Source organism: Rhinichthys klamathensis, unplaced genomic scaffold (genome assembly GCF_029890125.1).
Source record: "Rhinichthys klamathensis goyatoka isolate OS25496 unplaced genomic scaffold, OSU_Roscu_1.1 h1tg000161l_1, whole genome shotgun sequence".
In the NCBI taxonomy this organism is placed as follows: Eukaryota; Metazoa; Chordata; class Actinopteri; order Cypriniformes; family Leuciscidae; genus Rhinichthys; species Rhinichthys klamathensis.
This window is the reverse complement of record NW_026606695.1, coordinates 3,752,497-3,780,482: the sequence shown is the minus strand read 5'-3', so window position 1 is coordinate 3,780,482 and position 27,986 is coordinate 3,752,497. Positions and strand designations below refer to the sequence as shown.

Sequence of the window (27,986 nt, the reverse complement as noted above, 5' to 3'; positions counted from 1 at the left end):
TTGCTTAACAATACTGAATGCGTGATTCAAGTTTAATTTAGGTCATTAATCAGAAAACAATCATAAACCTGTCTTTAAAAAGCTCATGTCCATTTCCAATTAAATTTTTGTTTAACTTTCCAAGTATTATACATAGAAAAATACAGTTCAAAACTTAAAGAGTCAACAGCTCAGCTGTGAAAAGTAAAGTGATTGGAAGTGTATTATAGAACTTTGAGCAAAATCGTCTTATTGAAGGTCCCTTTCAAAAAACGACAATAAATATGCTGTTAAAAACACAAACCACATTGTTATTGATCTTTTGCTTAGTTTAAATATTGCCAGTGGCTCTGTCTTCAGCCTGAACATTAAAGATTGTTTCCATGTCAGCTATAACAGTAGTTTGAAAGCAGTGCAGTAAACGATCAGGGGAAACTCTCCTCTCCACATGTTTGCAGTAGTGGATATTTTTAGCTAAGAAAAAGCAACAGGAGGACGTACAAGATGCTTCAGCCTGCTTTGATGGCAGATACAAGGAAATCCTCCGAGCATACAAGCCTAGATAACAGCAAGATGTAACGGTCTGAACTGTTAACATTAGCAATAACTAAATGGATGTGTAAAAGAAAGGATTATAGTGTTTCTTTTAACAATCTGTATTCTGAAAAACATTTTAAGATACCCTTTATACACCTAGCAGCTATTGCTGAGAGAGGGACATATGGATATGGTGGGACTAAAAGATTCATTGTATTATTTGTGTTATTGCAAAAAAACATTAGCATTCAAATAGTCTGGCACATTCCATGTTGACTCTCAACCCCAGAAAAAAATATCCCTTTTTAGAAATATCAGGATGTTTCACTAAAAAAGAAAATAATCAAACAACCCTTAAGCCATAAAACATTATAAAATTGTCTTAAATATCTGAAAAAATTAAACCGTTTTCATTGTTCAATTGAAAGCCAACCTTATAGACAGTAATGGTATGGTTTATATGTATGAAATTAAGACAACAAATAGACAAACACTCTGTTCCTCACTGATAGCTAAGATTAAGGAGCATGTTCAAGTTATGTGTGTGTGTGTATTTTCAGGGAGCTCGCCGGTCCCTCTTGGAGAGGAGGTAGCACTGGATGGTACGCAGACGGTCTTTGGCTGGCCCAAATTCTGGCTGGAGTTTTAGAGTCGACTCATACCAATGCATGGCCTTCTCAAACTCCTCCTATGAAGATATCATTTAAGTATGTATTAGACACAGTCATCATTTAACATCATTAAAAAACTTCATAATAGTGGGTCTCCAAAAAAAAAAAAAAAAAAAAATTATTTCACTGACCATAGCTATATAGACGTTTGCCAGAGTAAAATGATTAACAACAAAGTGAGGAGCAATTTCCACTGCCATGCGCGCCACAGTCAGGGCGTCCCCCCATAGCCTCGCATTTTGGAAGATGTTGGCAAGGCTGATGAGAGGCACATCCTAACAGAACAGGAATAAATATTTATGTCAAGCCAACCAATGGAAAATAACTTTCTGAGACTGCAAAGGCCCCGATATACTCACGGCGAAGTTCTTTTTTTGTTCTTCACTTAGGTGTAAAAATAATTTTGAAATACCTTTAGCGATATACTGTTAGCGAACATCCCAACGCTGCCCAAACTGCAGAGAGCATTTAGATGAATATGTAAATATGTTCTGTGCGCTTTCCTCTCAATAACAAAATAAACGCACAACAAAATATGTAGATATAGATATATTTGTACAAGCTCCGTAATTCAGCCCTTGCCAGGAGTCAGGACACATCAGATTTATTTATATAACACTTCATACAATAGATTGCTTAAAATCAAGCAGCTTTACAATATTAAACATGAAAAAAAGTGTCAGGGTCTCTTTCAATTAGAATTACGACTTCAATTCCTACTATAAAGCAACTCTCCATTATGTTCATGTTTTTACTCATGGACGTCTGACCTCAACAAACTGAACAGATCAACAGAATATATGAACCGGAATGTTTCCACTTCAAAGAAGGTGGAGCCACAGAGTAGAGGTCTGCACAGGCTTTAAACTGAAGCCCGAACACGGCCCGTCACCAAGATCGTTTGACCCGACCCGACCAGTACTGTTGCATTTTAAGACTGAACCCTGTCAGTCAAGGGTCTTTCATGCGGAGAATATTGCATAATGATGCATTTAAAAGTTAATGACCAAACGTATCTTTACAAAAGTTCACAATGCTGTTGCAGATGAAATATAATGATAACATTGAATAAATATACACTCACCGGCCACTTTATTAGGTACACCTGTCCAACTGCTCGTTAACACTTAATTTCTAAGCAGCCAATCACATGGCGGCAACTCAGTGCATTTAGGCATGTAGACATGGTCAAGACAATCTCCTGCAGTTCAAACCGAGCATCAGTATGGGGAAGAAAGTTGATTTGAGTGACTTTGAACGTGGCATGATTGTTGGTGCCAGAAGGGCTGGTCTGAGTATTTCAGAAACTGCTAATCTACTGGGATTTTCACGCACAACCATCTCTAGGGTTTACAGAGAATGGTCCGAAAAAGAAAAAACATCCAGTGAGCGGCAGTTCTGTGGGCGGAAATGCCTTGTTGATGCCAGAGGTCAGAGGAGAATGGCCAGACTGGTTCGAGCTGATAGAAGGGCAACAGTGACTGAAATAACCACTCGTTACAACCGAGGTATGCAGCAAAGCATTTGTGAAGCCACAACACGCACAACCTTGAGGCGGATGGGCTACAACAGCAGAAGACCCCACCGGGTACCACTCATCTCCACTACAAATAGGAAAAAGAGGCTACAATTTGCAAGAGCTCACCAAAATTGGACAGTTGAAGACTGGAAAAATGTTGCCTGGTCTGATGAGTCTCGATTTCTGTTGAGACATTCAGATGGTAGAGTCAGAATTTGGTGTAAACAGAATGAGAAGATGGATCCATCATGCCTTGTTACCACTGTGCAGGCTGGTGGTGGTGGTGTAATGGTGTGGGGGATGTTTTCCTGGCACACTTTAGGCCCCTTAGTGCCAATTGGGCATCGTTTAAATGCCACGGCCTACCTGAGCATTGTTTCTGACCATGTCCATCCCTTTATGGCCACCATGTACCCATCCTCTGATGGCTACTTCCACCATGTCACAAAGCTCTAATCATTTCAAATTGGTTTCTTGAACATGACAATGAGTTCACTGTACTAAAATGGCCTCCACAGTCACCAGATCTCAACCCAATAGAGCATCTTTGGGATGTGGTGGAACGGGAGATTCGCATCATGGATGTGCAGCCGACAAATCTGCGGCAACTGTGTGATGCCATCATGTCAATATGGACCAAACTCCCTGAGGAATGCTTCCAGCACCTTGTTGAATCTATGCCACGAAGAATTGAGGCAGTTCTGAAGGCAAAAGGGGGTCCAACCCGTTACTAGCATGGGGTACCTAATAAAGTGGCCGGTGAGTGTATTTTCGTCAGGGTTAGATACTGATTATTAATCACTCAAACCCCTTTATCTAAACCTCTCTACTTAACCGTCGGACTCGCACACCCGCCATGTTTTTAGTTTTACTTAACACATTTTATTCGTGTTAGTAGTTCTCATCGAATCCTCATCTGATTCGCAATGGGTTGTGGGCAATATTAGCGGTTAGAGTGTGCACGGATCTGCACTTCGAATTCTAACCGGAAAAAGACCATCCGGGTATCTTTGGAATACTCATTTCAACATTCTACAATTTGGGACACACTAATTCTAATTTCAAAAACTATTTAGGATGGATAGTATGCGAATTGGAGCGCAGCATTTGATTTAGAGAGAGATGCACAGAGACAGCTACTTGATTTCATTTAATTCATATAGTTTGCACTCAATCATGTATAATATCATAAAATGTTTTAAACATTTAAATACACCTATTAAATAGTCTAAAATGTGTTTTAGTTGATAGTAGTAGGCTACTCTTGACAAAGCTCTGATTTCTAGAGATGGCAGCGCAACTATTTGATGTGCGACTGCGCTGTGCTTAGTTTACTTTCATTCACTCCACACACTCATTATTGCGTAGTGCAATCCCCTGGCTCACCTGTTATTCAGCAAACACGAGGAGTGACTGTGTCTGCCGAATATTTTACCTATTCGGTAGAATTTGTTGCAGTGCAGCTTTCCCTGCATAAATTGTCATTGTAAAAAGTTCTTTCTTATTAAATTTTTTTTGTCTTATCGCACTCATAGTGAAAGGGTTAGTTCACCCCAAAATGAAAATTCTGTCAGTAATTACTCACCCTCATGTTGTTCCAACCCCGTAAGACTTTCGTTCATCTTCGAAACACAAATTAAGATATTTTTGATTAAATCTGAGAGCTGGCTCACTCCTCCATAGGCTTCTTAAGGGTTCGAAACTTGCCGGCTCAGAAAAGTTAAAGACATAGTTAAAATAATCCAAGTGACTACAGTGGCTCAATCTTTAAGTTTATCAAGCGACGAGAATACTTTTTGTGCGCAAAAAAACAAACAAAAATAACGACTTACTTAATTCAACTATTCATTTCCTTCGCTTCTGTGTTGTACGTCACACGCATCACACACATGACCAGCGTCGGCCAATAGTGAGCCTACGTGTGACGTACAACACTGAAGCGCTGCGCAGTTCCACTACGTGAACTATCTCGAGGCCGAAAGAGAAGGAAATGAATAGTTGAATAAAGTCGTTATTTTTGTTTGTTTTTTGTGCACAAAAAGTATTCTCGTCGCTTGATAAACTTAAGGTTGAGCCACTGTAGTCACTTAGACTATTTTAACGATGTTTTTACTAACTTTTCTGGGCCACCAAGTTTCAATCCCTTAGAAGCCTATGAAGGAATGATCCAGCTCTCAGATTTAATCAAAAATAAATTAATTTGTGCTTCGAAGATGAACGAAAGTCTTACGGGGTTGGAACAACATGAGGGTGAGTAATTACTGACAGAATTTTAATTTTGGGGTGAACTAACTCTTTAAGGTTTGAGTGCCGTCCGCTGTATTGTGACCGAAAGAGCACGTGAGAGCAGGGGCACATGCGCAAAAACAGTTTTGTTAATATATAAATTATTAACCTATATATAAATGTGCTCCCATGCTCTTTCGCCCACAACACAGCACACGGTATGCAAACCTTAATACATTTAGTTTTTCTTGGTTAGAAACCCAAACCCGAAGCTATTCATGAAACATTAAGCTGACTTTCGGGACCTGTCGGGCTTGGGATGGGTAGCAGACCTCTACCACAGAGCACACCTACCCATTACGTAATCGCTATGGACCAATGGTAGTTTGAAGGTGTTTACCAGTCAGAGCAAAGTCAGCGAACCTTTCTGGAAAGTTCGCTTTGGCAAGCTGTATCAAACTCCCGAAACAAACAGGAAATGAACTTCGTTTTAGCCTGATATGGGTTGAAATGACGACACACCAGTTCGTTCTTCGATTTCGCCTGAAGTAAGTCGGGGCCTTAATAGTAAGTGAATGAGCAGAACCTTCATTTGGTGAGGAGCGTAGTTGAGAGCCTGGCGGAGGCAGTCGATGGCTCTCTTTCCCTGACCTTTCACCCTCCAGTACAATGCTGCCATGCTGGACAGAACCCAGGACGTCTGATTCTAATGGATATACAAACAACCAGATCACGAAATATATCAAAATCGATCACTCTTTTTCACTGATAAACTTTCCATTGAGTTGTTCTCAGCTAGATATACAAACAGTCATGAAATATATTTACACGCACAGTTATAATCGAGCAACACTGTTTTTTTTGCACAGTTGAGCTACTGTCCTGTCTGTTTGTAAGGACAATTTTTGTCAGATTATACATGATGGATTTATAACCAAGCCGCACTATCACATTATCTATACTACTGTTCAAAAATTTTGGGGTCAGTAAGATTTTCTTTTTTTTGAAAGAATTGAATTTTGAAGAGCAAAGATATTTATCATGTTACAAAAGATTTAAATTTAGAATAAATCATGTTCTTTTGAACTTTCTATTCATCAAAGAATCCTGAAAAAAAATCTACCACTATTTCCACAAAAAAAAAAAAAAAAAAAAAAAAAAATTAAGCAGCACAACACTGTTTTCGACATCAATAATAATAATATTAATAATGTGTTTCTTGGGCACCAAATCATCATAATAGAATGATTTCTAAATGATCATGTGACACTGAAGACTGGAGTAATGATGCTAAAAATTCTTCAGCTTTGCATCAGGAATAAATTAAATGTTAAAATCTATTTTTTAAATAGATTGTTTTATAATATAAATATGTTTTAATGGTTTTAAATTGTAATTATATTCCATGATTTTAAATAAATGCAGCCTTGGTAACCAAAAAATTACTAAATCTTACCAAACTCAAACTTTTGAATGGCAATGTAGGTCTGATACTTTGCAAAAACCAGACTGATATAAATAATTTCAGACATCATTCAGACTAAAGCCCTATTCGCACTGGATTAGTATTATCTGGGGACATCGTGTGATTTAGAAATTACCCACCCACATCTGAATTTCGTGTGGCGCATTCGCACGGGATAAGCGAAGCCTGTGATTTTTTTTACTCGAATTTACTGACTTATCTCTCGGATATGATGTCGATAGGCTATTGCTTGGAAATGTCTTGTCGTTATTATAGGTCTAGCTGTATGACATGTCATAAACAGAATAATGTTCCTTACCGCATGCTGATGCTATACATGTCATTCATCTCCATCTAATCATTCTTTTTGTTTTCGCTCTTCTGATGATTTTCAGCCTTATCTTTCTGCAAATTGTATAGTTGTGGTGTAGGTATAGCGATATGACCCAGCACCCAAATTAATATCAAAACACTACAACGCAGCCTCCATTCTTCACGAAAGATGGATAAAAAGGTGCACAGGAAATAAAAACCTTGAAAAAAATATATACGTCCCCGCCAAATCAGAGATGCCGATTCGCATGGGACTAATATTATCATAGGACCTCGGTGTTAAAAAATATGATATATGGTAAAAAATATGATATATGGCGAAATATGGTAGGTCATTTGGGGGGGAATTTTTACTTTACAAATAACAGACACGATTCGCACGGGATTAAGATCAGACAACCTCCGCAATTATTATAAATGACTAGAGGTCATAGGTAATACTAATCCAGTGTGAATAGGGCTTAAAGCATTTACATGACATTATAAAAAAAAAATAGTTTTAATCCAACTGAAGGCAACTTTTAAAGCGCATGTGACCGCACTTGGCTACATTCCCATAGCATAAAAACACTCCGTGTCATACCTTTTCCAACACCTTAGCAATACGTGTTCCCACTTGTTCAAAAGACAGTGAGGGAAATTTATCTTTTCCCAGATTCTGCAACACCTGTGACAGAAGAACAAGAGTGAGACAAGACAAGACAAGACAGCCATCCACAAACATCAGACGCTTTCAGATCAGCAGAATCAGTCACGGATGTAAACAGGAGGAAAAAAGCACCTCTCTGAGCTGACTCTCTCCAGTATAGTGAATGCCTCCGCGGTTGGCCACACCGCTCAGATGGTCCAGTGTGTGCATACTAGCAGGGAGGTTGGCATTGCACACCGGCTCCACCGCAGGTTCCTGAAGTGGAGTGGCAAAATCTATATGCTCTGTGATACTGTAAGGAGTTCAGAATCATATGTTAGTGGAAAAGAGCCAACTGTGAAAGCATCCCAATTGTGTTTTAAGAGTACAGAATGACCCTAGGAATGATATCCTACTCTATGTTCTTGGCAGACACAGCCAACCAGGTACTAGCCACAGTTGTGAGGTCCACACGACGTGTGCGCTGACATTCCTCAGGACCGGGCCAACCCAGGCTGCTGTAGTCCTTCCATCGCTCTATGAACACAAAACATTAATGTTGTCTCAATACCTTTTGCAACAAAAAATATAAATATTAAATGAAAATCTTACAACTTAAAACATAAAAGGTTAAAAGTGTTGCCTTGGAAACCAATTTTTCAGAGTTTCCAAGGCAACACTTTCAATCTTTACGGTTTAAGTTTAAGATATTTTTTTCTTATCTTTTTTTTAAATCTTTTTTAAAGGTGCAATGTGTAACATTTTTGAGTATCTATTAACAGAAATGCAATATGACATCCATAACTATGTGTTCAGTGGTGTATAAAGAACTTACTTAATAAACCGTAATGTTTTTATTACCTTAGAATGAGGCATTTATATCTACATAGGCGCGGGAATCCCCTTCTATGAAGGTCGCCATATTGTGACGTCATGTTTCTACCGTAGCCGACAGCGAACAAACAGCGTTACAGAGCGCGTTTCGTCACTACATTGAAAGAGAAGCCGCAGGAAGCTAGAAGAAGCTAGTCATAAACACCGTGAGTAGTGACTTTTCCCTTGTCAGTGGTGTAAATATGTAGTTGGATTGTTTCATGTAACTTAATTCTTCTCCCTCGCTGTGTTATGGCTTTGCTATGTGGGGATAAATGTGCTGGTTAAGTTCGTGAGACAGCTGATAAGTAGGCTACTCTTGTCATTGACCGTAAAACAGTTACAGGAATCACCAACCCGTCGATCTTGGAAGCATTTTAAGTCGATCGAGTTTCCAAAATCAGAGAAAAAAAGCCTATTGTGTGTAGTAAAGGGTGTCTAGGGGAGGCGGAGGCGCGCGCGCTGTCACAATCACGTTATTTTTGCCGCACGCACCTTTGGGCTCATGCGGACGCGTCGAGTTTAAACAAGGCTTAACGCTTTAACCAGCTCAGCCACAGTAACAGCTCATATTAGCCAGCTAAACTTTTACTACCCTGTTAGAAAAAATATATAGTTGCATAGTTTCATGTGGTTCTTCTCCCTCGCTGTATTATGGGTTTGCTTTGTGGGGAGAATGTGCTGGTTACGTTCGTGAGACAATCAGCTGATTACTATTATTATATTATGTAAGGTGCATTGTGTAATATTTCTGAGGATCTATTGACAGAGATGCAATATAAAATCCATAACTATGTTTTCAGTGGTGTATAAAGACCTTACTTAATGAACCGTTATGTTTTTATTACCTTAGAATGAGACATTTATATCTACATAGGCGCGGGAATCCCCTTCTATGAAGGTCTGAAGGTATGTTTCTACCGTAGCCGAAAGCGAACAAACAGCGCTAAAGAAACCTCATTGCTTGACTTACTACTCTCTGCTGCTGACTCAGACGACGACATATTTTGTCTTACGTCGGCCACCGTAGCTTCTCATTCGAGTTTGAAAACCGAGGGATAGGCCGCGAGTGACTAGCTGTTTGCAATTTGCAAGTTTCACCACTAGATGCCGCTAAAAATCCCACACGGCACCTTTAAGTTTAAGATTTTTTGTTAACAAAAATGATTTTAAGACAACTAACTGAAATTTAAGCTGAAGTGGAAGTACTAAAAAATAAAGCTAAACAGAAATATTAAAAAACAAAACAAATAAAACAAAATCAAATAACAAAATTACTCAAATTAAAAAGAAAATATTCATATAAAACTGATAATTATATAAAATATAAGAATATTCAAAATATGAATAAACACTATAATTGTATCTAAATAATACTAAGATAGCACTGCTCTGCGTTGATAGTCAAAGCATTCTCAGTTCATTCTCAGCACCTGAGGGTCCAGGTGAGGGGATTGTGGGCCCACTGATCTCAAGGATGGAGTTGCTTGATGTTGGTTCACTCTGACGAACATCTCCATCTCCCACCCAACCCTCTGAGGTATCGGTTTTGGGCTTTTTCACACGTTTCACCTGGAATGTTATCTGAAGAGATAGAAAAGAACAGCAGTCAAATTCACTTCGATTTCAAATGCAAAACGTTCCTGGACTTTTCAACAGACAGACGTACCCATTCAGCCCCCTCATCATCCTCACAGTTGCCGAAGCAGGGTCCTCCCGCTCTCGCCCCCATGACCCTGTCGTTTTTCAGCACGCGGATGCCCCGTAGGTCCCCTGTCTTCCCGTTCATGTCCAGAGCCCCCTCAAACGCTCCTATCAGCTCTTCTCTCAGACGCCAGTCCTGTTCCTCTTCCTCCACCCCCTCGGCCTTTTGCTCTCGGCCCCTCTCCTGCCCACTCGCCTCCCCTGAGCCGTTACTGTCCACCACCACCTCTGCACAAGACGAGATAATGAAAGTAAAGAGGAAAGCTGTTGTTTAGAAGCACACTGTATTAGAATCAAGAGTTAAGCAGAAGTCCTTATTCAGATGATTTAATTCATTTATTTCCATGTGGATTGACATCAGCAATGTGATAATGGCTGTTTGAAATAAAATACTATTGTACACCATGTGTCCTGCCAACTATTGTTTAAAAATAGTAAGTGAAACAGCATGAAATATGAAACAGTATAAATTATGCAACCATACATTTTTAAAATAGAAGTGTACTATACTGCTGTATCACATGACCTCACAACAGTGCATGTTTAATTTATCAAGGACAGGACAGTTACCATCTCAGACTTTTTTTCACACTTTTAAATTGAATCTCGAGTAAAATGTCCATAAAGCATGGAGAAAGTTGTTGTATTACAAAATTATTACACTGAGTTCCATGTTTGCATTTTCTATGCGTTTTAATGCCGTTTAAGACATATAGAATCTGTTGTTTTTTTGTTTGAAAATCACATTGAAATATTTCAATGCAGTCTCGAGGCAGTCTCTTGATTTCTGATAAAATAATCAAAATGAGTTGAGAAAGACATAAATATCACAGATATAGTATTCTTACTATGGTGCCATCCTTTCCTGCACAGAGCCAATTTAAGACCCTAAAGATGCAGTCACAGTTATTTTGTAATGAAGTTTAGTGGACATACCAGGCATTTTAACAGGAATCCACAAGACCAGGAATTTCATGTGAGAGCAAAATTTCCCCACAGTTAATCCAACGTGTTCAAGTTGGTTGAGCTTAATGTGAACAAAAAGCTGCTTGGTTTGAAAATGACTTTCGTGTGTTGTGCTTCTTACATTGCTACACTATTGACAATAGACAATGGACCTATTTAACCTCAATAATTTACACAATCAATTTTAACCTGGAAAGAGAGATTTAGGATTTTGAACAATGTCAAAAGGAAATACTACAACATAAAAATGAATAGGAGATATTTAAGATTCATTGCTATTCATAAGTCACTAAAGGAATAAATATATTTGTGACAATGAGCATGTGAACGCACTTAAATTGTTATGCTAATATCATAATTTGTAATATATATATATATATACAGTATATATTGTATGTACACACATATATATATATAAAAAAAATTATTATTTTATTTTTATTTACTAAATTACAAAAATGCTAAATAAAAATTGTTTTGCTAGTGGTCTCAGACTGTTGGATGGAGTCCACTGCATCTTATGTGAACATCAAACACAAAGAAAGAAGCCACATAAGCTCCATTATTAATCTTACTCTCAAAGAGGAGAGAGTCTTCTAAAGCAGACACAGGCATGGCATCAGTGTCCCAGGCCTCCTGCCTGCCGCTGCTGCCCGAGTCCCAGTCCTCCAGCTCAGAGTCTTCCTCTGCCTCACAGCCAGAGCCAGCTATACACACACACATTACACACACACATTTCAGCTCACATGTTGCTTAACTTGCATTCAATCAATATAACTGCATTATTTATATAAAAAAGTAACAAAAGGTAGAAAAACAGGACACTTGGACACATTTTTATCATTTGGACTGTGAATAAACGAGTGTGTTAGTTCAGAAGGTGGTCACCAAATTAATCCCTAAATCATTAGCTTAGAGTTCCCCCAAATGAGAAGAGGACAATGAGTTCATTTTTGTCTGCAGAGTGCAGCGGCATCTAAATAAAGCCTGTGCTATTTTCAGTGCCCTGAATTATTGAGAACACGATTTCGCTATTTCAAAGTGTCTCTCGCTCAGATGAGTGCCAGGGGAGAGAGAGCTGAGCTAGAGAAGGGGAGCAGCACAGGATGCTGAGGAGAAGAGAAAAGGGGAGCAGGAGAGGGAATGGAGCAAACCCAGAATAGAAGATGCAACGGTAAAGAGTCTAAAATTGGCTCAAAGATTACAGTGCCTGGGCTATAAAAAGAGTGCTGAGCGCTCTGCCGCTGAAGTTGCAACATCAGGGAGAAGGAAGGAGTAAGTGATGGAGGAAGGTGAAGGGGGGTAGCTGTCCAGGGGGAAAACTCTTGGATCAGTGATGGGAGGGTCCTATGGGTTTACATAGGAGGATACTTACATGGACAGGCCTGGTGCTGGAGATTGTAAAGAAAGGGGTAAAACTGGAGACAGCGCATTAGAGGCAGGCTGGCACGACACTGGGGACAGTGAACCGTGAGAGTCAGGGCCCGACGAAACACTGCCAGAGCGCCAGACAGGTTACCCTGACAGAGGTGAACGTTGACCAGACTTAACAGGGTGTGAGGCTGGTAGAGAGAGAGAGAGAGAGAGAGAGAGAGAGAGAGAGAGAGAGAGAGAGAGAGAGAGAGAGAGAGAGAGAGAGAGAGAGAGAGAGAGAGAGAGAGAGAGAGAGAGAGAGAGAGAGAGAGAGAGAGAGAGAGAGAGAGAGAGACTTTTTTTTAATAAAGCTTTTGTTGGGCATCTACTGAAAGAGTCACAAGTAAGAAAAAGCATACACCCAATTTTCTTATATTAAACATTTTTAATTTATAAAATACATTTATAATAGGGCTGTCAACTAAACATGTAAGTGGCCAATGATTCCAAAGAAAATGATGGGAAAAAATGAATGCCCTCTGACTTGTATCAAAATACTACAATTTTAATTCAAGTTTGAAGTGACACCTGCATGTCCACAGGTAAGCTAACAATCAACTAGCCACACTTACTAGAAGCAGCTAAGCACAGTCACGAACGTAAGAGCCAGCGAGAGCAGCTATTATAAATTTGAATGTACATAAAAATAAATTATTAAATTATTAAAATTAGGTTCCTAGAGAAATGCTGTCCTAGGACTGGAGTCCTGAAACTGCAGCCTCCAGAATTGCAGGAATACCCTACTCACTTTTTCTAACTATGCAGACTACCGGTATGTGGTCACCTAACACATGCACTTATTTTCACAACTTTTTTGCACTGATTAGTTTGGACACAAGGTGGCAACGCTAATCAAAAAAGAAATGAACGAGACCAGAGATGCCAAGTCCACTTGTAATAAGCGACTGTGGGCTTCTTTTTTTGGTAAGTTGTTTAAATATATATTTTTTTTTTAATCACGGGTCACGGTTTGTTGGGCCTATTTTAAAAAATATGGTTGCTTGTTAGGAAAATCTGACAAGCAACTTTTTCTCCTTACATTTATGGTCGCTGTTTCCTCCAATACATTGCTCAACACGGTCTGCTCACAGCTAATAGCTAATATCAGTGCAATAATACAAGTGCTGTAGCCCCCTCCTCCCCCTCATTGGAGAAAAATCACGCTCAACGTGCAGGCATGTGACACTAAATCAACGCAAGCAATGATAGTTAGTAGACGTAAATAGACTTATGTACAAATAATGCCACCAACAGAGATGTACTAGAGATGGAGAGGAAACACGGGAGATCATGGACGGTGTATTCTTATTGCACGTTCATTGTGATATGAGTGAACCGTCTTTGTATATGTATAGTCTTTGGTGGCATGTCAAAATAAGATAATCAACAAGCTGTCTACACTGCAATCCAGTTATGTAATCACTTACAGTGTAAAGTGGGTGGTTGAAGTCAAAGTCTGCACTATAACAGGTGTGGTGTTCAACGGTCTCCATTGTAGGTCAGTGTCAGTACGTACCTCAGAGCGGTTGATCTGCAGGGCCTGTTGCAGCAGATCATGAGCCTCTTCATGCAAGCCGTAGTGCAGCAGCAGGTTGGCAGTGTTGACCAGAGGCATGTCTCTGTGCTGAGGAGGGGTAGAATGGAGCGCCTGACGCAGACACAGCAAAGCTTGTGAGCCATTTCCTTTAGCACGCCAGAAAAGACCTGCCTCATTCTGCATCAACCACAGCGGTCCATTCATCTGTGAGAAAGAGACTTTCCATTTGATCTTCTTTAATGCTCTTGATTTTACTGTCACATTTCTATTTCTATTTTAAAAATGCTGCAGACAGACAAATTCTGATGTTATACAACAACCAATTATAAGCAGCTAACAATTTCTAAGATGTGAATCCAATCAAAAATGAAACGTCTGTCATTATTTACTCACCTGCATTAGGTTCCAATATTTATTCAGTGGAACACACATACACAAATGTTTTTAAAGACTCTTCACATTGAAATGTTCCCCATCAAGACAGTGAACATGTGCTGTTCAGTTCCTAAAAGGCCAATTCAGCACTATAAAAGCACCATTCACCACCTATGTGTGTACCATATATACCACCATTCAAAAGTTTGGGTCAATAAGATTTTTTTTTATAAATACTTTTATCAGCAAAAATACATCTTGTGATCAGTGATCTTTTACATTGTTACAAAATTTATTTCAAATAGATCCTGTTCATATAAACGTTCCATTATTTAAAGAATCCTGAAAAACAAGTATCAAGGTTTTCACAAAAATATAAAGCAGAACTCTTTTCAACACTGATAATAATAATAAATGTTTCTTGAGCAGCAAATCATCATATTAGAATGATTTCTGAAGGATCATGTGACACTGAAGACTGGAGTAATGATGCAGAAAATACAGCTTTGCATCACAGGAATAAATAGGCTTTATGCACAGCTTCACTACTTCCTGAACTTCAGCCAGCCCTTTGTTTCCTGTCTGTCATTATTGGACAAACTGATTAGTCCAGGTGTGCCTGATTATTGTTACTGAGGCCAGGCACACCTGAATTAATCAGTTTGTCCAATAATGACAGACAGGAAACAAAGGGCTGGCTGAAGTTCAGGAAGTAGTGAAGCTGTGCATAAAGCCAATTACATTATAAAATAGATTGTAAAAGAGATTATCAGTGAATAATGGCTATAATTTGGGATTGTTCCTCATGCAAATGCATTGCATGGTTTCAGAACACTTTATATTATTTACATTACACTACAGCGACACAAGTCGTATTTTATGGTGCTTTTATTGTGATTATTTTTGTCCTATTCTGAGCTGAACAGTCAATAGTAACTATGAACTCTCATTGAATAGAAAAAAAAACCTTAGCAAAATGAACAGTATATGGGTGTGGAAAGACATGAGGGTATATTGCTATTACTTTTTACATTTTCATTTTAAATTGATTTGATTCTTCAATTCTGTCCGTACAGCTCCACACTGTCCATCCTTACACAATTAGTCTAATCTTTTTTACACATTTTTTTTAATCAAATTTTTAAATCTTTCATTTACATTTCAATGGAGTAATTTGGTCTCCAATTATCGACACAAAGCAAATTGTGCAACTGCTAATGCACTCGACATGAGCCATATGCAACCTTGATTCTTTTACCTTGTCCAGAGCCTGAGCAATCAGTGCTCCGGTTTGCTCCAAACTCCTCCCACCACTGCGCTTCAGCAGCACCTTCACAAAACACACACACACACACAGAATGACTCACCTGAGAAAACACAACCCTCCTACATACCAAATACCCCACTGCTTCATCTACCTGCACAAATAGCTCAGCTAAACTAAGGGTGTGGTACCAGAACTTCTTTTACACTGACAGTGTTGACAGCGGGCTCATACCTCGGCAGCATGTGGATCAGGCCGCTCCTTCTCCAATGTCCAGGCCAGAGAGTCCAGCGGGTCTCTAGCGGTGACAAGACTTTTAAAGCTACAGTCAGGTGTCTTTTCTGATGGTGGAGGACTTTTGCTGTCCAAGAGGATATGCAGAGCCCTGGTAACAATGATAAAAAGCTCATTGATTAATACAATTCAGAGAAATAAAAATACACCAGACCTGCTTTCCAGCTTCCAAATCCAGCCAAAACTCTCAAGCTTTCTGCCCTTAAAATAGCATCAATTATAATAAATGATGTAACATCTGGAAAGGTTATGCTACTATACATTGTGTCTGTGATCTTGTAGTTTATACTGATGAAGTAACATAAGAGTTCATGTTACGGTTCCGCATGTCTTACTTAAAGTTGCGGGACTCAGGGACCAGGTAATAGGTGGGAAGTAGGTGCACAGGAGGGATCGTGGGGAATCGTTGTGCACAGTCAGACCTCCTGGGCCACAGCACCGTCTGACTCTCCTGTTCACACACAACAACCAGAGAGAATGTGACGTCTAGATATACAGGACAGTACAGACATATGGTGCTTTCACACCAATTACAGTAATTACTAGATGACATGACAACCTGGACTTTCTACTCTGAGCTTTACTTCCTCAGAATTGGAATTATGCGTTTCTGTGGCAACATTATAAACACAAAATTACGCAACGCAAACTTTAAGTAATCAATAGGCAAAACCACAAAAAAAACTTGTCTTAAAATGTTAATGTTCATTTGTCTTATTTAGTAGGAAATTAGTTAGTTATCCAACTCTGTGCTATTAAATTATATTGTAGCCTGTTTTTCGTTTATTTTTCAGATTATGCTTGCATTATTAAGACATTACCAATTGTTGGACTTGTTAAACAGAAAAATTCAGAGATAACTACTGAACTACATTTTACTGCTGAAGCTGCCACAATTTTGAGTGTCTTCTCATGGTGTTACAATGGTCAAGTGACACTCTGAAATATCTCCAGAGCTCTCCGAAGTTGTAATCGTGAGTTCCAGGAGGATATGACTTTTTACGAGTCAGAATAATGTAATTACAGTAACTCCAACATAGTGTGAACACACCTTTATATTGTGTTCTAACATACACTGATCAGCCACAGCATTAAACCACCTGCCTAATATTGTATAAGTCCCCCTCGTGCTGCCAAAACAGCTCTAATTCATTGAGGCATGGACTCCACAAGACCTATGATGTGTCCTGTGGTATCTGGCACCAATACATTAGCAGCAGATCCTTTAAGTCTGGCAAGTAGCGATGTGGGGCTCCTACTGATCAGATTTGTTAGTCCAGCACATCACACAGGTGCTCGATTGGATTGAGATCTGGGGAATTTGGTCTGTGGCCACGGTGATCCATATACAGCAAACTGCGATGCACTGTGTGTTCTCACATCTTCCTATCATGGGCAACATTAAGTTTTTGCCACTGCATACAGGGAACACCCCACAAGACATGCCGTTTTGGAGATGCTTTGACCCAGTCGTCCAGCTAACTATCACTATTTGGCCCTTGTCAAAGTCACTCAGTTCATTTTTCCTGCTTCAATACATGAAATTCAATCATTTGTTTAATCAATCCCATCCCTATGTCATTGCATAACAATATAATCAAGATAATTCACTTTACCTCTCAGTCGTTTTAATGTTGTGGTTGATCAGGGTATATATTAGGGCTGTCACTTTTGTGAAAAAATCCTGATCGATTTTTGAGACATAAGTGTTCATTGAATCGATTGTAAAATCGATTGTTTCCATTTTCAACGCCAAATATAGGCAAATCCATGGACAACTAACAGGCATTAGGACGAACGTAAAGAGTGCGCTTGAGGCGTGCACAAGTCAGCAATATTTCTGATCTTATTGGCGTGAAGTTTCATGCACAATGACAAACAGGAGTGCAACATTCTCGAAAAACAATAAGCAGAGTGGACTGCCATAACATCAATGAAATACATTACTGCAGGCTTCAACATGGCTGTGCTCTCACGATAAGAAATGTCAAACAAATTTCGCCTACGTAGGCGATTGTAGCCCGTAGCCCGAATCTGTATCTGTATGCATGAAACTGTCTGAATACGGGCAGAATTCACATTTTTGTTGTAAAAAGAGACACATTATGCAGAAGTAGTTTGCTGTTATGTGTTTGTCAGAGCCTGCAGTTGCTGTCTGACGCGCGTTCGCTGCAGGCGTGTCGTGACGAGCTGGACGCTCTCCAAGAGAAGGCCGTTAAAATCAATTCCCTATTTTCGTTTTTGATACTTGTGTTGGTTGGTCCGATCGATTGTGCAATCGATTTTCGAACGTAAAGTGACAGCCCTAGTATATATATATATATATATATATTAGTGCTGTCAAACGATTAAATATTTAATCGCGATTAATCGCATTAATGTCATAGTTAACTCGCGATTAATCGCACATTTTTATATATTCTAAATGTCTCTTGATTTCTTTTTGTCCCATTCTTTTTTCTCATTTTAATGCTCTTATCAACATGGAAAAGTGCATCGGCTTGCTTAGTATTGTCAATGTTGTTTTCAATTAAAAAAACATTTGCACAGTGTTCAATTTCACACTAATATTCTCACTTGGAGCAAATAATCTCTCACACAATGTAACACTGTCCATCAATAAAAGGGTGAAAGAAATACTGACGAGGTCCTGATATTGACGAGGGGGCGGAGAATTCGCATCAGCTGTGTGTGTGTGTGCGCTTGGCCATCATCAAGTGGTATTTCAGACTGGACGTGCTGTGATGATGATAGCTCAGTTCACAACAACAAAACACACAGATCATTTTGGTCTTGTCAATGGAACCATTTGGCAACTTTTTAAAAGTAAACTTTCCATTCAGAATCTTATTGGCATCCATTTCGGCGTCTCGCGCTCATCATCCACTCAAAACGTAACGTTAACCAACTATATGGCCGGCTCGCAAGCCCAAACGAGTGTGTGCGGCGTGCCTGTTGTTTTGTTTCCGGTCTAGCTAGATCCGCTTGCGCTTTCAAAATGTCCTTGCGCGGCGCAAAACGTCCTTGCGCGTCCTGTTCCAAAAGCATGTGAAAAAAACTACAAAGTTTACTAGGCCAAAAAGACTGTTAATCGCGCGATAAAAAAATTAACGCCGTTAATAACGCGTTTAACTGATAGTCCTAATATATATATATATATATATACACACATATATATATAGACATATATACTCACCGTATACGGTGTGTGTATGTACAGTATATTTATCTCTATATATCTATCTATACTGTATGCTGTGTATGTATATATATATATATATATATATATATATATATATATAATAAACTAACCATAAGAGTGCTTATCAGCTCTTGACCATATTTAAACCCATTTCACAGAATTTTCATCTTTCATTCAAACTTTCATCAGATCTTACATCAGTAGAGGTGATCTCCTTGTCCCAGTGGGCTGCAGGTTCCCGTCCTAAGGACACAGTGTAGGACTGCTGAGGACTGTGACTCTCATTCACACTCAACTCGGACACCAGAGCAACACTGTTGGCTATTGACACCTCCTCACCGAACTACAAACACACACAACATGTCAGAGAATGAGATGACTGACATCTAAAGCAATATCGCACAAGCAGGAGATATTGCATTCATAAAACATTTTATAACCGTTTTATAATCAAGTTCGTTTCAGCTAATCAGACACCAAAAAGGTTGAGAACCACAGCTATAGACAGCTGCGCAGTGGTGATGTTTAAGAGTAAAAAAAATGCTCACTATTAAAGCCCACGTGAACCTGAAGTTGCAACCAACATTACATCAGTATTGCCACATGTTTTCAGTCTCACCTGAATGTAGTGGACATTTTCAAACACTTCTCCACGGTGATACCGTACAGGCAAATCAAAAGGGCAGTGCAGGGTGAACTTCTGCTGGCCCATATGACACATTTGGTGATTTCCTGAAACAAAACATCACATACCTCTTATGCACATTCATGTGAGCAACAAGGAGAGACAATAAACCTGGCGTCAACAATATCTGGCAGGCTTGCGAAACTTGTTTATCCAGTATATTGCACAATCTTATATAGAACCTTGAGTTTGAGGGTCTATGTAACAGAAACTGTATGAATGGAACTGAAAGGTGAAGATATGCAGTCTAACCGAGTTGTGCTTCTTTAGCCATCTGGGTCTCGTGGATGATGTTTCTCAGGATTTGCTCCTCCTGAATGAGCTTGTGCTTGTCCAGCATCTCCTGCTGCCGCAGGTAATGATCGTGTTGCTTCTGGTACTCCTTCAGTTCATTCAGGGTGCGTTGCAAAGACCTGCACAAACAGTGAAAGAAGATGTGTGTACATTTCACACTCGCAGTGTTTTTTTTTATTTGTGCTCCCTTCCTTGGGAGTAAGAAATGCAGAACAGTAGTCATTTTATTCCGTTTATTTGTTGTAACTACCAAAATATTGACAGAAACAAGAATATTGTGTCAATATTGACAAACTATTTACAACCGAATACGTGGTTCTTGGTTTGTAAGACAAAGTCTACAAGAAACAAGTAACTTTATGCTCAATCATATGAATTAAGTGTTATTTGTATTTATTTGTATGTTATTTGTATATATATTGAGCTACTTATTCATTTAACCTCATTTGACGTAAACACGTTTACGTCATTTACTGCTTCAAAATACATACTGTTATTGAAAACTATGTTTTTTACTATACAAATAAAAACAATATTATATAACACAACATCTACATAACCACAGTGAATAACTGCACATTGTGAATTAAGCAGTATGCACAAGCCTTACAAAGCATAAATATGTATTCAGATTTCAGAAGAATCATTTTGACATTTGTAATACAAATGTTGAGGCGTCTCGTCCATCAGCAGATCTGATATTCGCTACTGTAATGAAAATGAATGTAACTTAATAAGTGGGGAAACTTCCCTACTTTAAGCAAATTAAAGTTGGGAATTTAACCCTCTGGGGTCCGCAATCACGCCGGCGTGATCTGCTCGCTTTTTTTCTTATCAGTGCAAAAGAGACTCAAAATACTCAGTTGATTTTGATCTTACATTGAAGTGTTATACATCATTAGATCCTGTTAAGTTTCTATTTTTTTTGTGGATACTCACAATAAAAACAAAGTGTTGTGCTTTTCACCAAATAAAGAAAAACAAACATGATGCGAGTTCTGCGTTCTCTCTGTCAGTGAAGTCCATTCTGAAACGCGTCCTAAGATTAACTGTAACTCCGCGAATACTTGTCACACAGGCACGAGAGATTTTTCTTTATGAAGCTTGAATTCTCTTCTTTTAAATGAAGTAATTTATATAAAAAACAAATATTCTCAGTTTATGCAATCTGTATGAAAAGAGAGTGCTGTCAGTATTTTTTTCCCCAGCTCATTACACTTCATTACGCGTTAATCTGACACGCCCACGGAGGACGCGCGCTATTCAAACGCAAATGTGAGGCAAGCCATGACAATGCCCACATCAGCCGTTCCACCGCGGCGGTAAAATGTGTGGTGTATTTGCTGCCTTTTACCGCTAAGAGGCGCTACAATCATAAAAGTGTTCGTTTTTTCCGGTTTATTCTCCCTAATGCGTAATCTGCTGCCGCACCGCGCTGATTCAGAGCGATTGAAAGCTGGTAGCAGATGAATTCAACAAGTGAAACGTAGTTAAAATAATTCATAATCACAATACTGAAATTAGGCTACTGAAATGTAATTGAATAAATAGCTAATGAAAACATTTCAACATAAAACATAGCAATAAAAACATTTAGGCTACATCAATGAGGCTTTACAATTTTAACAGCGTACAGACGGTAGCTCAGTGATCTACGCATCAACACGAGCTTCGAGGAGCTTCAATCGACCCGAGATCGAATCTCAATGTAGCATACATGTTGTTAACCGATGTTGGCCTACAGCGTTTATATTTTACCACCTTGATGCTTAAATAGTAACTGTTTATAACTGTTTACTTATTTAAAGTCAAGAGTTTTGTTTAATTATCATTACAACATAAATTTGCTACATTCCTGTAGAACCGCAGCCGCTGCACAAACGACAAAAACTGATGAAGGAAGATTGTCAGCCGATTGCATCAGAAAATGAAAATGAAGAAGCTCGTCTTTAGTCTGCTAAATTATTGTGTAATGTAAAAGAACACTAAAATTACTTAAGTTTGAAACCAAGTTCGAACATTTCAAGGTTTAAATAAAGTGTCGGGACAGTTTTTTTAAATTTAAAACAGGGTTGCATCGGTTTAGAGTTTATTTCTTTTGCGATGCAAAATAAGAAACACTAGGCTAATCTTATTCTTGCGACATTTTAAATTTGTATTGCCAAAGAAATTACAGCTAAATTAAACAATTAAAACAGTACAAAACGAAAATTGTCCAAAGAAACATAATTAAATTAAAAACATGCGTTTCTCTTTGCCTCTCTCGCACTGGATCTCTTTTTAACAAGTTTATTTAGTCTCCCTCGCTGGGCGCGCTGGGTATCTCTCGAAATTAAACATCAGGGTGAAAACACATCATACAGCTGATAATACTGTATATGTCGCTGCGTGTCAGCCATACAAATCACGAAAAAATTATTTAGCCTTTAATTGTTGCTTCAAAGACACAGCATGCCTTGTTGAATTCACCTTACAATAACTTCAATTGAAATTTTTTACAGTCTGTAAGAATGACCAGAGTCCAAATTAAAAATATCGGAGATCGTTGTTTCCCCTGTCCCCTCCTCCTCAGACTTGGTGCTCACGCGTGTTGCCAGTTTGAGGACACGCAACAGGAACGAGCGCAATTGACAATGAAAGCCGAGGAGACTTACACACAGTAAGTTGATGAGTTGATTTATCCACGTTTTAATATGCTCTCGTTCATAGAGATTTTTAGATGGACGCCGAGGCTTTTTAGGTTGGGTAGAATTTACAATCTCTGACCCAGTTTGTTTGCTGGCTGCAATACGCTGTGTTTCCTGCCAACTGGCATCCCGGGGTGTCGAAATACTATTGGTTGAACTGGCAGTGGGCGAGATCACACAAACATTCCGACACAGAAAGCCCATTTCAAAGTAAAATAACTGGCTGTAGAAGTGTTTTTCAGAGAAACGAGTATGTGAACTCAGCATGTTTTCTAAATATCTCCAAACATATTTTATGCTTTAGAAGAGTGAAAAAGTTACCTATAGCACTTTTAAACCATTTAAATGTTTAGGACATTTGCGTTGTAAGAATGTACAGGGAGTCTTCAGATTTAAAAGCGTGGATTTGTTAGGTAATGTTTTCTCATTAAAATCAGATGATTTCTTTTTAATTCAATAGAATGTAAAGGAATACCAATACAGAAGCCAAGTGGATTCAATGTTTATGACGTCATGATCAATCCAGTCATTTATATAGATTATATATTATAGTGGTTTGAGACCTACAGTACCACCCTAGAGGTCACGGATCCCCTGTTGAACGGCTCTGCAATGATCCAAAATCAATTCCTCATTATAAACAGAGTGTATGGGGAGCCACTCATTAGCAGTAACAAGGCTAGGGCTGGGAATCGCTGGGTACTTCACGATACGATACGATATGCGATACATTGTTCACGATACCGATAATATCACGATATGGCGATACTGCGATAATCGACATATTATCAGTAATAACTCACAATATATCATGTTTTAAGAAATACAATTTTTTTTTTAATTAGGAAAATTAATCTCCATTTATTTTTTGGGATGAAACACAATAACAAAAACAACTTGTGTCTTATCAGTTGCAACAAAACAGTCACAGACACTATTTTAGTGTAGCATTGCTGCAATCAGTAGTAATAAAAATGTTTACGCCGGGGTGTGTCGGCTTCGAGCCAGCACCAACCACGGCTTTCTCACAGAGCTCCGGGTGATGCCGCGTGAGGTGTCTGTACATGTGGTCGTGTTTCCCGTTTTGCGGACTTTTGCAAAGCCAGACATCCCAAGTCTCCCGGAAGTTCCGGGAGTCTCCCGCATAATGATAGCGTCTCCCTGATGCCCGCAAATTAGTTCAAATCTCCCGGAATCTAGAGCACGCATGCGAGACAGAACAGCCTACTGCGCGCATAACACATAGCACGGAGAGAGGGAGAGAGCGAGAGACTTTGCGTGTGTGCCTCATGAAAGCTAGTCAAATCCAGTCAACTCGGATAATGAATAGAGCGTTTTATAACGGCTTTTAAGATCGATACTTGGCAAGAGCGCATCGAGAATCGATCACGGGAGTAAATATCGTGAGATATCGCCATATCGATATTTTGGCGCACCCCTAAACAAGGCTACTTCATACTCTGAAGGTTTTACCAATGAGATTGCATGGAAAAAGAGTGACAGTCCATGAGAAAACAAATGTTACCGGTGTTGAGCCTCAAGCCGCTGCTCCAGCTTTTGCTGACACAGGACGGCATGTTTCCTCCTCAGGGCCTGTTCAAAGCCTGGCTGAGCCTGCAGGGCCTGCTCATAGCACAGCACCGAGTGATTATACTCCCCCAACATCTACCACAGACACAGGAGGAAGGAGAGAGATGCAAAAGGAACATGTCATTTGATACAAAACAAGGAAATCAGATACTAAACCAAAACTGCCATTTCCTGTCCAGCAGAAAGTGCGAGCACAGACTGGATTATCAGGAAGTTCATAAACATTTTTAAAATGTAGCCATCCCTCTTCTTCACAACGCTGCACTCACAGCGTAAATGTTGCCCAGGGTGTAATGGCTGGTTAGCAGATCTGTGGTGAGATCCAGAGCCGCATGGGCAAGGATGGCTGCGTCAGCTGAGAAGTGTGCTCGGTGAAGTACATTTGCCATATTGACGAGAGCAACGTCTTTGTGCTGCCTGCAAAAAAAAAAAAAGTGGAAATACATGAAAATTTATGCAAAACAAGATGACACAACTTGTGCAGTTCTTTGTGCAGGTGGCGAGAGACCAATTTTACTGGTGATATGCTATGCACGCAATACATCTGCCATTTGTATCCATGTGTCATTTCCAGTTACCTTGGAGAAAAATGGAGGGCACGGACCACACAGTCCACAGTTCGGCTGGGTTCATTCTTTATCCGCCAATAGAAAGAGGCCAAGTTATAAAGCACCCATGAAGAGGAATTCTTAAAAAAAAAAAAAAAAAAAGTCATCATTAATCTTCAGGGATAACCATTTCAGCTGACTTCTGCTGTTATATGTGAAACTTTAACGGCTGCAATCATAGAGGAAAAACTGCACCATAGAGAAAAATGAAGAGATTTTCCACTAATGGATTTCAATTACTTCACCAGTTATGAGTACATTTTCCTAGATTCACATTTGTATTTCATGTACCAATCCTAAGAATTAAATAACAATTATTTTTTATTAATGTCTTCAATAAAGCAAATATTAGGCTGATAAATGCCCGATATTAAAATGATCTACTATTTTGTCTAAATAAATAAAACAAAATGAATCATTTCAAACACCACAAGAGCATCACATCATTATAATTTACACAGTATAAAAATGGGTATTCATTTTGAGATCTGCTAAAAAATTACATTTAACAATGTTATTAAATTATTAGTGTTATTAAAGATGAACTTTATGAAAATTTAAGTTGGTTAAATGTAAAAATAAGGGATATGAGAAATTGAGAATGCACAATTAAATATCCAATATTAACCAAAACCGATATAAAAAAATAAAAAAACATGCAGGTATGATGTTCATTCTATTCATCAGGATTAGTGTCCATATGTTTCATAAACAGTTCATGTTAGTGTTGTGTATCAGTGTATGTAACCTGATAACTGTATTTTCTGTAACCTTAACCAGAAATACCACTTTATTTTAGATTTTTGTTATTTTCTATACTTTTAATGACTGTGGTGGCTTATATACCTACTAACACAACATAAACTAGTTTGTGACTGCTATTTAATAGCCTGACCTTATTATACAGTCTTTATTTTTCTTTTTTTATCAGTGTTAGTGATACTCTTACAATTTATGTGTATGTTAATTAAAGTGGGACGGTGTGTGTGTGTGTGTACCATTATTGAGAAATACATTTTCTTGGTTTAAATTCCGAAAAATCTAGGTCGCAGCTTATTGGCCATGGGAAAATGTGGATCCCATGGCAAAACCAGTTGAGAACCACTGCCAAAAGAAACTATTAGCTTTGTGTCACAATGGCTGCTTCCCTCATTCCTGCATATTGATACTGCTTGCATCTTAAGAAGAATAATCATATTACATTAGAGGAGAACATAACAACAAAGATTTCCAGTCACTATAGAAAATTTGGTCACACTTATTATATTAGGTGTCCTTAACTACTATGTACTTACATCAAAAAATAATTACAAAGTACTTATTGTGTTCATATTGTATTGCAAAAAACACTTTTGCTGCTATTGAGGTGGGATACGGGTAAGGTTAAGGTTAAGGACAGGTTTGATGGTATGGGTAAGTTTAAGGGTGTATTAAATGGTACGGGAAGGTCAACAGTGTAATTAGGCTATATGTATTAACATAAATAAATTACAGCTGCAATTACATTGTAATAATGTAAAAACATGTACACAATTTAATTGTATCAAATGATTAATTTCAATGTAAGTATATAGTAGTTAAAGACACCTAATATAAAGTGGAACCAAAAATCCCAGACTTTTCCAGGCTTAGAAATTATAACTGTAACATTTCAAGGATTTCCATGATTGTGGAAACCCAGAATATAAAATCAAGAAAAACAACTTACTTTTAGTAGGGCCTGGTGTATCTGATGCCCAACCTCATCCATACTCTGCCCCAGCTTAAGAGGCAGGGAGGCAAAGATTGGGTCATCCTTTGAAAGCAAGGGTGATGTTAGGTTTACCTTCTCTTGGACACCCTTAGAGAGAAAAACCAGAATGAGGGTACATGTGAGAGAATAAAATAAAGATATGTGTAAGGGTGCAGCTTAAAACACTCAAAACACTCACCCTGAGGTGCTGAAATGCATGAATGCTGTAAGGGAGATCGAGAATTTTTTTGCAGTCAGGTTTTTCCAGGTCTGTGGGTAGAGGTGACATCTGATCTAAAAAATCCGCTGGACTAGAAAAAATGGAATGGCGTATGTGATAACAACGACTGAAATGTTCATTAAATTAAAATAAATAAATAAAAAAAATGCTGAGGAAACACATTTCCTCCATAAGCAAACACTTACTTTATGTCTTTGCTTTCCAGGGATATAAAAGTGCCATCATAGAGATCCAAGTCTCCCAAAGGAACCTTAGCTGTGACACAGTCAGCATCTTCTTTGTAATGCCGCTGCTCTAAACCAGTATCCCGGTCCTCGTTCTCTTCAATATGAATCTTCTGAGCAACTAGTTGCTTCTGCAAAATGTACAATAATTCACTGTCAGGCTAATAGTTTAGGGAAGCGTGTTTACTTTAGAGCGGTCTTCTTCAAGACACGGCACATTATAAAAGATCCTTTTAGGCTGTTGAATGTGAGACTTAACATCACCTCTAACTTCTTGAGGTAGTTCACACGAGTCTCTTGTTGCATGAAAAGAACTAAATGGTGGGGATGTTTCAAGTTAAGAGGAGAGTCCACCTGAAAACGAAAGAGTGTGTGAAAGGCAAAATCAATGCACACACATGCTTTAGAGCAAGAGTCACTATCTGATAGATATTAGATCACAGGTTATATGACATCAGGAAGCCAAAACAGGCTGATGATTTGAACAGTATTATTGAATCAGTACACAAGAGAGCGCTGTGATATCATGATAAGCAGCAGACAACAGCTGTCAACGCACGCATCTGCCTGACAGCTGTATAAAGCAGTGTTAGTGGGTAACAATCAGATCAGAAAGTGATTGTTGAGGCTCTCTCGTCTTTCTTGTCTTGTAAATATGATCTAGATAGCGATGGAGTGACTAAACACGACACAGTTGCTTACCTGCTGTTGGATTTTCCCGTCCTCCGTCACCACCCAGTGCGTCGTGGCTCGCCCGGGCTCGGCCAACAGTACACAGATAAAAATGAACGCCGGTCCTCGTACGGACGGGCTCCAGAAGATTTTATTACTGGAATGATTGCCTAAGCTATTGCTTTTGACACCCGCCATATTTCTACCGTCTGTCCATTCGACCCTAAAGGTTCGCGTCATTCACCTCAATCTGCTTCCGGGTTACAG

The 27,986-nt window shown here is 38.9% G+C and overlaps 1 protein-coding gene across 1 annotated transcript; it reads right to left on the bottom strand.

The window, feature by feature from the left end:
* Positions 1-14: 14 nt before the first annotated feature.
* Positions 15-27,986, bottom strand: ttc17 (tetratricopeptide repeat domain 17). Its single transcript, XM_056259032.1, has 25 exons — positions 27,750-27,986; positions 27,312-27,401; positions 27,009-27,178; positions 26,782-26,893; positions 26,559-26,690; positions 24,821-24,930; positions 24,512-24,659; positions 24,178-24,317; positions 19,924-20,084; positions 19,606-19,718; positions 19,183-19,329; positions 16,120-16,235; positions 15,725-15,875; positions 15,485-15,556; positions 13,831-14,055; positions 12,277-12,463; positions 11,477-11,608; positions 9,901-10,163; positions 9,665-9,815; positions 7,775-7,895; positions 7,512-7,671; positions 7,314-7,397; positions 5,519-5,638; positions 1,319-1,462; positions 15-1,204 (listed from the first exon to the last, which is right to left on the bottom strand). Exons 1-25 carry the CDS (start codon positions 27,957-27,959, stop codon positions 1,073-1,075), a joined length of 3,591 nt encoding a protein of 1,196 aa, XP_056115007.1. The 5' UTR covers positions 27,960-27,986; the 3' UTR covers positions 15-1,072.